Consider the following 11,692-nt stretch of genomic DNA (forward strand, 5'->3'; position numbering starts at 1 on the left):
ACTTTACGGGCTTATGAATCATTTCATAAATATCTTTATTAATATTTCTGATGTGTTCGTTTTGTTACGTTGTATTAAACAGCACTCTCTTTAATAGGATCAGGATGTTTAGACACAATTAACCGAGATATACCGCTGTGTTGATCCTAAATACCACTGAAATGTGAAGTTAACACTGAACATGTTATCAAGCAGCCGTCTTATCTCCAGTGCTAACCGTGCCAGATCAGACATTGACCAGGTAATAGAGTCCCTCAGTTCTGAGCAATCTAATTCTAACAGCAGTGACGCTAAGGGGCTCAGTGAGGATACATCTGATGTTGTGCCGGAGGATGGGTTGAGTTCCTCTAAGAACTGTTCTGTGGAGCGGTATCATGATTTGGATGGATGCCAACAAAAGTCAGCCTTTCATCTGTATTCGTGTGGGGAGCTATCCGAGACTTACACTCAACAGCTGCAGTTTGACGATAAAAGTACGTTAGTTTCCGCGTTTTTTGGCGACGTTTTATTTCAGCTTCAAGACCAACATGATCGCACCAAAATAGCACAGCAAAGTTACCATTTAAATGATAAGTAATCTACTCACCAACCATATTTAGCACCAGGTATTTGTTAATTAATTGATTACACCAGGTAATGATGCTGATGACGACACACCAATAAGCTCAATATGGGAGACCAGATGGTTTGATCACGCAGCTCTAGTGGGCCGCTTTATGGCTGAGGACAAGATACATTCCGACCAGGACGCAGCCGGCTCTGATACCCTGCAATGTAAGTTGTAAAGTTTTAATCTGAGAAATGTACGGAATTTCCTTCAAACTTTGCCCTGAAATTTCGATTGAGCTGGTATGTTATGATCAACCCTGTAATAGATGTTAATATTTTCAGACATACCTGTACCTTCTCAAGAGATAACAATAACCTCCTTACTTGAGCCTCGTCCCGAAAGTACGGAAGTTAAAAAGTCCCTGTCAAAACAGAAGTCGAGGGTAAAAAGTAAAGTAACCGTCACCAGTAGCAGTGCGCCACCCCACTTCAAGTGTAGAGTACAAGATTGTAAAGCTTCAGTAAGTTTTGTAATGGTTTTATAATTTAGCTGATCTGCCAGAGAAAATAAATGTTAGAATAAAAGCGCATCTTCAGGTAAGTTTTACCTCGTCGTTGCTTAGCAACATCAAAAGATTGTACGTGCGCGAGCAAGCACAGATCATCATTGCGCGTTTTCGTGCTTTATGTTACGTCATGACTAACTCACATTACTCTCATTCTATGACTAATCATAACTTTGGCTGTGATCCATATTTTTTTGATGCGGTAAAAAGTATCGATTAGGGAATAATTAGAACTTTGTCGTCAACGTCATATTATAATATAATATACGAGTTACATTATGTGCGTCAAAACCAATGAGCAAATAACGTATTATATTATGTTAAATACCGAGTATTAGATGTTGCTGAGTTTTGTAAATCAACATGGAATTTACAAGCGACGAAGTTATTATAAGTAGCAGTTATTATAGTTTTTAGAAAAACAGTTTTTATTCCCAGAAGAATGTCGTTGTTATTTAAGATAAATGACTTGGTCTGACGGGGGGGGGGGGTACCACTGTCCATTTTATCCCTGCACAAAAAAAACTGAAAAAAGACAAAGACAAAAGGGACAAAAGGGACAAGAGGGACAAAAGGGACAAAAAAAGATAATAGGGACAAAAAAGACAAAAAAGACAAAATAGACAAAAAAGACGGGGACAAAAAGGACAAAATGGACAAAAAGACAGGGACAAAATGGACAAAATGGACAAAATGGACAAAAAGGACAGGGACAAACGAGACAAATAGACAGGGACAAAATGGACAGTAAAGAAAATAAGGTCAATTATCTGTTGAAATGCAAAAAATAAGTTCAGGCACAGTTCCAACAAGCTAATAAGTTGGGTAAATTCAGACAGAACAGTAAAGTCAATCTTGGTTAATGGTTATATATCAGCCTTAGTGTACTCACTGTTCAAGACAACTTGGTCTAGTCCGATATGCCTGCTCACTGATTCACATTTGACGTTTGAGCTGAGCTTGCATTGCAAACAACACTCAAAAAGCAAGACAACTAATATTGCACTGAGGGGATACAGAGGAAGAGATATAACTACTCTGTTTGTTCTAGAGCTAGTTATTAGATTGAATATGGATTAAGGGCAGACATTGATGAGGCTGATTATCGGGATTATCTATTACAAAATCTTAAAATTCAGAATTATACATTGTTAACAATTTCGTTTTGCTAACAGCTCTCTTCGTCTGATGATCTAGAGAAGTCGCTGATTTCCGATAGGGTACAGGGTGTCGATTCTTTATGCTTCCTGTGTCTGAGGAAGCGTTCCTTCTTGTTCCACAGTTGTTTACATTTAGCTTCTTTTTCAGCTGTGTTTTTCAGTCATAAGTTTTTGTAAGTAATTGTGTGGGTCTGGGTATCTACTTCTGGCCGCTATGAGCGTTATGATATTAAAAGATTATGACTTTTTTGATATCACCACTTGATTAATGGGATTAATGAAATATTGACTGAACCGTGTACACATTTATTTATGTATTGCCGTTGATGAATTCTGCTTATTTCAGTCCCTTCAGTGGTTTCAGTTGATTCTAAGTACAGCAAAACACTGACATAAAAATCTAAATTGTAGATGTCGAGTAGAATATATACATTCTCTACATTTGAGCTTGTCTAATTTTTTGTCTCATTTGTCCAAAATTTGTGTCCCTTTTGTCCCTTTTGTCCCTAGTATTGTCCATTTTGTCCCCAAAACACTGTCCTTCACAAAAAAATGTAAAAAAAGACAAAGACAAAATGGACAAAATGGACAGTGGTACCCCCCCCCCCCCCCCCCCCCTCTGACCTCGTAAGCTATTTAGAGAGTTAATTCTAAAAGTGTCCATTTTAATGTTATAGCATTTATTTGAAATTAGTCAATTTATTTGATATCGTGTAACATTCCGTCATTCAATGGGGCGAAGTTTTATCAGTTTAGTTAATATGGTTTTAGTGTTTGCTTGTAAGGGGTCGTTCACATAAATTGCACATGAGATATTGGAAATCACAAAATAACCGTACCAGCTTTGTTCCAGATCAAATCTTTGATCGAGTAGGACAAATCATTTCGAAGTTAATTTTGTTTGATATCTAAGAGAGTCGTAGCTCAATTTTGGAGCTATAGAAACCTTTCTGTAGAAATCACGTGGCTTCCCACATGACATCCATTCGTTACAGAAACAAAAAGATCTTTATTATCATTACATTCTTTATTATGTTAGTTATAACCTCAACCGTGACCATCATATTATTATGTGTCGTCAAAGTTTTATTATGTATTGTAAAAGTTTTTATTATCTGTCGTCTAACCAGAGCTCGTAAAAATTGTTATCATGTGTTGTTATACATCGTATTGTAGTCACTTTTAATTATTTATATTTGCATACATTTCATAGTTTCATTATGTATGTTTATATATCATATATTATATAATGACTCTTACTTGACTTAAGGCGGCTTCAGCGTCCGAGTATTGATGCGCTGTCTCCATAAAACTCTATCCGCCATAAGTCCGCCCATTTCTCCAGTGTCGTTGAGACCCGTGTCAGCCCGTATTATATAATGGTGTTATTAAATTTAAATTTATTATTATTATGTTTATATACTTGTTATTACTTCTGTTATTTGTTTCTCTCAGTTCATGACCACCCTACTGTTAGTCCTCATTACACTCCTGGTGTTCTGTCCTAACCCAGCACAAGCTAATGAGAGTCTCAGAGATCAAGATAACGATCTTAAACCTTGGGCAAAAAGAGAAACTCTTTCTGAGGAAGATAACGACGAAACAACAAACGATGGTGTAATCGGAAACAGTGGGTCAGGTGGTAATGATCAGAATAGTGGAAATGTTGAGAATAGTGGTAATGCTGAGAATGGTGGTAATGTTGAGAAAGGTGGAAATGTTGAGAAAGGTGGAAATGTTCAGAATAGTGGTAATGTTGAGAATGGTGAAGATGTTGAGATTGGTTTAAATATTCGCAATGATAATACGGGGAGTGATGATGACAACACTAACGATAGTGGAACAGGTGGCGATGATGATAGTAAGAACGAGACTAAAAAGGGTAAATCTAAAAAAGGTTTATCCATGAGACTGTTGGCATTAATCATTGCATTATTTCTTGGTGTAGTGATATGTTTGTTCATATTCTATCAGTATAAACAGAGATTTATGACATTTGACTAATGATGCTTCAATCTTCATACGGAGGAGAACACGAATCGTATAACATGCTAGAAACCCGATGTATATTCGCGGAAATTTGAAATCAGTTATAATATGTTCTAATTTCTCTCCATCATCTAGCTCCGTTTTGTAAAAAATATGGATTTTTATTTGACGATGATAATAAAGTTCCCTAGTCGATACTTTTTATCATAAAATAACAATCACAGTCAAAGTTAAGAATAGTCATTAGTCATAGCGTGAGTGTAAATGTAAGCTAGTCATGACGTATCATAAAGGCTAAAGCATGAAAACGAGCAGTGATGATCTGTGCTTGCTCGGGCATGTGCAATATTTTTAGGTTGTTAGGGACGACGCAGTAAAACTTAGCTAAAATTGTGCTTTTATTTTAACGTCTATTTTTCCTCACTTCCGATGTTGTTTACAAGAAATCTGAAGCCTAAATAAAAATTCTAAAAATGCTATAATAGCTGCATATCCTTTTTCTACAACCTTGCTAATATTCGCGAGTTTTAAAATCCACTCGCGAGCTGTAATTGATCCATGTAATCACTTTTTGGCATTTTTCCCTATTTTAAGCCGTTGCTGGGAGATTTCTTCAAGTTTAAAATATAGTATCTAGATAAATACTGAATACTGGGTGTACGGCAAACATAATTGGCATACCTAAATCCGCTGTTAAATAAGCTCCACACATCTATAGTTACTGCTGCCTGTGCAAATCAATGTACAACTATGCTCTAACCGTTTATAAATGATGTTTTATGTATGACGAATGGAGGCTCACTCTTGAAACACAGCCATCAAAAATTGGCCGGCTATGTGTAAATTTAACTATTGTAAATTATTGTCAGCCTTTCCAATTGAAAGCACTAAATTGTTATTGACCAAAGTTAAGATACTGAATCGTATATTGAATTGTTGACAATTTAATTGATGGTAAAAAGGACTAAATAAAATTCTTTGCTAATTCTAGGATTAAAATAAAATACATTTTACAATCTTTAAAAACATCACGCACAACGATAAAAAAACCATAAACCTATAATACCACCGATTTCAACTTGAAACGAACAAAATAAGCTTCATCACAATCTATAATTCTACTCTAAAAGTTGCCAGCTCATTTAACCAGATTGGAGAGGAGTAGTCCGATGAAAAGAAAGAAGCCCAGTCCTGAAATACCAGCCACAGTCGGTACCTCGCTCTCGGCTGACAAGGACAAGGCTGACATCACTGTGCCAACTGTAGAGGCTACGTTCAGAACGATGTTATAGAGCTTAGCTGCTTCTTCTCCCAAACCACTCTTCTCCAAGCCCCATTTGTCGTAGAGAGCAAACTTGCTTGGTATGCAAAGATTGAGGTGGCACGCCTCACCAAGCCCCATTAGGATTAATCCTATCAACAATTGGTGGGAAAAATTTAAAAACCTGAAATTACTTGTAGTTGCTCCGAAAGCCACAACTGCACCAGTGTGATACAACACATTTCCAATCATCATTGTGTGGATGATATTGAAATTCCTAAACCTACTTGACAAATAACTCAAAGTTAAAGCAGAAACAAACGAAACAATGCCAAAGATACGCAATAGCGGTACTGCCGAAGTCAGAGAATATGTGCTAGAATAGACTATCCTAGCCGGGAGCACATACCCTATTATTTCAGCTACCACGTTATTCAGGAACAGGACAATGTCTGGAAAGTAAAATGCGACTCTTCGTGTCCAGTTCGAGATAGGTTGGGGACCAGGGGTGAATTTACTTTGCAGCTCCTTTTCTAGCAGCTCCTTTTCATCGCTAGAAACAACTTTCTGTTCGGAGCTTTTCTCAACATTTATGTTTCCTAGCAATGGTAGTAGTAAAAGAGGTAAGATATTAAAGCAAGCTACGCCAATACCAACCAATACCCATCCGCCAGCTACATACAGCTCAGTGCCCAATATTGAAGAGACGATTACCCCGACTTGGATGAAACTGCTTATCAAGATCATCGACTTCTGATCTTCTTTGAGATACAGATCAATTACCTCCCCCTGAAATATATTATAGTAAACAATTTCATTTTAGTGTTTTATATATTATATAGAACCTTAAAAATTAGCATGAAAACAAAATATTTCTACGAAACATTAAAGTAAAAAGAAACCAAACCTGGTTGATAATCGATAAAAGGATAAATCTGCCACTAACCTGAACAAAGACATACATAATGCCCACTGCACACCCTTGGAGCCCCCTCAACAGTGCTATAGTCCCAAATATCACAACAGCTCCACAGCTCCTATCAATAGTAACGTGGATTAAAGACATCAGTGCCGTACTGACCAGATTGAAGATACTGAGCCCGAGGAACCTTCGGAACAGAGATGCATTCCTGATAGTTTTAGGTAGGAAGCTGTAGAGAAAGGGGCCCATTGGGGAGGTGATTAGTGTTGCAGATATGGAAACTGTACCTAGAGGTAAGAGCTGTGAAATTTATAAAGCGGCAATCAGACATTTAAATTTAGAAAAACTTAAAACCTCTAAAATTCTTGTTTTGAAAAATAATTGAACAAAAGAACAAATCAAAGCTCTTACCTATAATTACCTATAATTACCTATAATTACCTATAATCACCTATAATTACCTATAATTACCATAATTACCTATAATGGTGCTGAAGCCAGACTTCGTAACCCAGTCTAAATAGAATCCAGAGGGGTACAATCGGGTAAGAAAGACTATCATCATTCCGAGGCAGGCGAAAACAACAATCGTTATCCTATGCCCTCTTGTTAGTTCTGTAAAGTAAGAACATTCTTAACACACATTATCGAAATGAAATTTTATGATCTGCAGTAACTTAATTTTTTACGGATTGTTTACTAATTATTCATAAAATCTTAGGCCGTAGAATAAGCAGGTTTGCCTTGATTAATTGATTGGGTGAGTTCTGAAGGTCGCAATATACTAAGCATAATATCAGAACAAGCTTGGTGCACTTCAAAATGTATTAAACGATAAACAATATAATATTAATATGTTAAAGACATGCTGTATTTACTATTTACTACTTATCTGCAGTTCAGAGTATATTTAAGGCTGTATTAATTTACTTCTTACCTGAACACGGTGGATCATCTTTCAATCGTTTACATTGTTCTGAAAGTTTACATTGTTCTGAAAGTTTACATTGTTCTGAAAGATCATCTTTCTCTGTAGTCATATCTCTTTGGCTGACTGAACAAACTTAAAAATCCACTAAAAACAAAATGAACAAATAATTGAATAAGTTACTTTAATGGCGTCACGTATGGGGCTTTGGTGCCGTTGAGTTTTTTAGGGCGATCGTTCGATCATCTCAATTCAGGTGAACCGCTCTCAATCTCGTTGACAGTAGACCTACATTAGTGGGTGAGGCTAATTAGTATACGGATTTGCAACAACTTCTGACCTTGAGGCAGCTAGGCACACTTATGGGGCTATTCTTAAACAGTGCAAATCCATATTTATTATCGGACCCTAATGACCTCAGTAAGATTTAAGTTAAAATTATCATGTTATAATCAGCTGCTAAGTGTTAATCTGGACAAACCGTGTTTTTCGAGCATGATTTGCAGCTGAACCGTTTGTGTGCAGCTGATGAATGGCTGCAAGGTTTGCAAATCCGGTCATAATTTGCACGTTGCGGCTAATACTGGTATTAAAGTGTTGGCTCTCTCAGCATATGGAGAGATAAACTTCTTTCTTTGGGATTTATAGTGACCTCATATAAAAGCACAGACCTTGTATTAAAATATGTAGATCAAGTATTCCTGTAATCCTTGCTGTGATATTCTGTCACTCTCTTAGAAGTTTCGTCTTTGTTTGACATACAAGGCATTCCAATGAAACGCAACGATAAAAGATCGAATGAATTTTATCATTCCACGGAAAAAGTTGTTTCAAAATACGCCGAATTTCATTCCTAAGAGAAATGTGTGTTCAATTAAATGTGTGCTCAATTAAATGTGTGCTAACCGTGTCCATCAACAAATAACCAAATTATCCAGATATGTTTGTTCGCGAATTTCGTAGAATTTCACCTCATTATTTAGGGGATAATACCTGTTTAGGGGTCTCGAAAAGTTATAACTATTCTGAAAGTAGATTATTGGAGTATACCCCTACTAGTATAATTAGTACCTACTAATTATGTATTTTTAATTTTGATCCCTTTAAAGAATCATACCCTGAGACCAACAAAAAAATAGCAATCCAAAATAAATGTACCCTCTTTTAACCCTCTAGTATCAGGTAAGTGACCATAACCAGGTACCTCTGGATACATTAACAGCAGATAATTATGCAAAACCAGATATTTTTGCGGGCACTCATTTTCGCGGATTTCTAAAATTAGATCATTTTCGCGCCATCAATTTTTCGCGAATTGAAATGATTCGATGGAGAAATGAGTTAGAGGCACTCAATTTCGCGGCACAAATTGTCCCAAACAATTGCGAAAATAAATTCCCCACCAAAATTAATGGCTTTACAGTAGAAGGGGGTTTCTCTTTGCTGGAATAGCTCAATTTTCACTATTTGTTTGAAAATGGGGGAAAATGAGGGAAAATAGAGGAAAATGGGGTTGGAACCCCCAACAACTAATTATTATTACTTTATCCTCGCAGTTCAGTACACAATGGCAGAGATGGTACCACCAGAAATCAGCTCACAGACAGATTCAGTTACAGTGCCCGGAATGTCACAAGGTATTCGTGAAACTGCAACAGCTAGAGGTGCACCTCAGGTATTACAGGAATTTGTAGTTAATAATACGGAATAAGTTGATAAATAAGTTGATTACTTGTGTTTTGACACTTACACTAAACTTCGGTAAGTCAGAAAATGTACAATTTATATCTCATTTGTTATATAGTACATAGTAATGTTGAAAGTTTTAAAACTAACCTACATATACATTATACATTATATACATCCCAGGTCCCATCTGAAGCTAAAGATATTCAAGTGTCCAGAAGTAGAGTGTGACAAGTCGTTTTGTACACAGCAGCAGTGCAACAACCACGCTCTTATACATTCTGGTACCATTATCATTAATTCTTTGTAGTTAATACAGGGTGGGCCAAAAGTCAGTGGGCATACGTTGGCCTTAATAGCTCAGTCACTGATTGCCCAATTGAAATAATTCTTTCTAGTTTCTGGTATGACTTACTACCACCACTGGTTCGAGGAATTTGTCAAATCGAAAAATATTCGAGATCTTTTCTTTCAAATAAAGGTTCATTTTCGCATTTATTTGATAGTTTGAATAGTCGGATCGAACTAAATTTTATTGAATTGTGTTGGGCCATTCGAATTACGTTTGTCCTTAAAAAATTAGAACTGTAGCTTCTCAGATGACCGAGATATGAAGCATTTAAACGAGTTTATTCATTACGTGTGATCAGGTGATTGGTTTACCTAATCACGTGATTAGGTGAACCCGTTAACCACCCCGTTAAACATTATGGGAATTAAGGTGTCGTGTCACATAATCACCCAGTCAATTTTGTTAACGAGATACAGAAAATGCTTGATAACTTCGTCATTTATGATCTGTTTTGCCTCATCTTTTCAGATCATATGCAACATTTAATACTCTACCGTCTCTGAAAAAATTAGGCGTTCAGCATGTTCAGAGAAAACAGTATAGGTGTTTTAATATTGAATGGGCGTGGTCTAAAATATTCGAATTTTCAAATTTTGACGACGGAATCCTCGAACCAGTAAGTACAGTATGCCATTTGCAAAGCAACAGCTCTCAAATATAAAACATGGTGCAGCTATTAAGGCCAACGTATGCCCACTGACTTTTGGCTCACCCTGTATTTGTACGCATTTTTGTTAGATTAAACGTTTTGGAGTGTTGCGAAATACTTTCAACCATTAGAGAATTAGATCAGCTAAAAATTGTAAACATAATTTCCACAGGAGAGAAGAACTTTGAGTGCACGAAGTGTAGGAAGACGTTTCGAGAGAAGAGTACCCTGAAAAGACATTCTCGCACACATTCACAAATCAAACTCTACCGTTGCGAGGTCAGATGTAAATCTTTATTGAGGTTTTAATTCATCAACTAACATCAACTAACTAATTCATCAACTGTAAACATTTAGGTTGATTAGTAATCCCTCAATCAATCTTGTCACCGAATTCTTTTTTTTTCCCTCAATTGATTGTACCATTCAACTTTCCAGATTTACTGTTTCCAATGTGCAGCGGTGTAGCCCCCCACGTGCAGCGATGTAGCCCCCCTAAATATGACATTCTTTGCAGGTCTGCCACAAGTCATTCTCCTACGCCAGTTCTCTGAGTGTACACCGCAAACATTTCCACGCCAGGTTAATAGCCGGTGTGGAAACTACTTCTGAAACCGGAAAATCTACTCAAACTGAGGTTTTAAGCGAGACTGAAGTTTTAACACGATCAGTTTCGGAGAAGGCGGATAATGAAATGGTTAGTTCCAGTGTTGTAAATAATGAGAGTCAGCGAGATAAACAACAAAAGTCAAAATCCAAGGTCGGTGGGCAAACTGTTGCTACCCAAACTGATTCTTCCATTCGAACAGTGTGTACGGATTCTGACGGAATAGACAAGGAAAATGAACACGATAATGAACCAGAAAGTGCTAAATCATGTTCCTAATTATAATTAGATTTATCATTGAAGGTTTTTGCTTTTTGTGTACGTTTTAAGATCAATAGTATCTACTTACTTTAGGATACATTATTCATAGCAAATGGTGTGACCAATACAAATGTTTTATGGTCACAAGTTGGACTCTTCGTTCTATTCCAGTATTTCCTCGTTGACATATTCGGAACGAAATCGATTTTGTCAATATCTTCAAACTTTAAAAGAGAGAAAGACGAGGTTTGAAGAATAATACATCTTGTATTTAAATTAGAAAATGTTTCTTGTTGTTCCCAATTATATTCTGGAGATCAAAGATACAGTTTTATTGTCCAGGTCACAATGACTCAAATCACAAAGCATAAAAACAGAACGCTCGATCTCCGGCCTCCCAAAACTTAACAACAGTAGAAAGTCCTTAAGATGGTCGCTTTGATTTTAGCATGTTCTGTAGCGCGCGGATACCTTTATGTGATAAATTTTCATTGTTGTTGGTTTTGATCACAACATCACATGTGCAGTGGTCGTGGTGTAACGGCAGTATCTGCACTTGATAGTATTAACCAAGCGGGTTCGAATCTACCCAGTGCCACCTTCCTTAGGGGTTACCTGGGGACCTCAGGCTATTATATTTATGTTCAGAGATTCGGCGGAATGACAGGCTGAGCGCGGCCCATTAACCTTAGGGGTCTTCACATATTACGTAATCAGCTGAGGGGGGGGGGGGTTTCCGAATGATTACGCTAGTGTAATTTT

At 36.9% G+C, this 11,692-nt stretch overlaps 1 protein-coding gene across 1 annotated transcript; it reads left to right on the plus strand.

The window, feature by feature from the left end:
• The first annotated feature begins 101 nt into the window (after positions 1 to 101).
• LOC134817859 (RB-associated KRAB zinc finger protein-like) lies at positions 102 to 11,252 on the plus strand. The gene is made up of 7 exons (XM_063827208.1): positions 102 to 473; positions 634 to 774; positions 892 to 1,070; positions 8,932 to 9,050; positions 9,245 to 9,345; positions 10,235 to 10,341; positions 10,580 to 11,252. Exons 1-7 carry the CDS (start codon positions 182 to 184, stop codon positions 10,946 to 10,948), a joined length of 1,308 nt encoding a protein of 435 aa, XP_063683278.1. The 5' UTR covers positions 102 to 181; the 3' UTR covers positions 10,949 to 11,252.
• Positions 11,253 to 11,692: the final 440 nt, after the last annotated feature.

The sequence above is a fragment of the Bolinopsis microptera genome, chromosome 7 (assembly GCF_026151205.1).
Source record: "Bolinopsis microptera isolate Bmic1 chromosome 7, MBARI_Bmic_1.0, whole genome shotgun sequence".
NCBI lineage: Eukaryota > Metazoa > Ctenophora > Tentaculata > Lobata > Bolinopsidae > Bolinopsis > Bolinopsis microptera.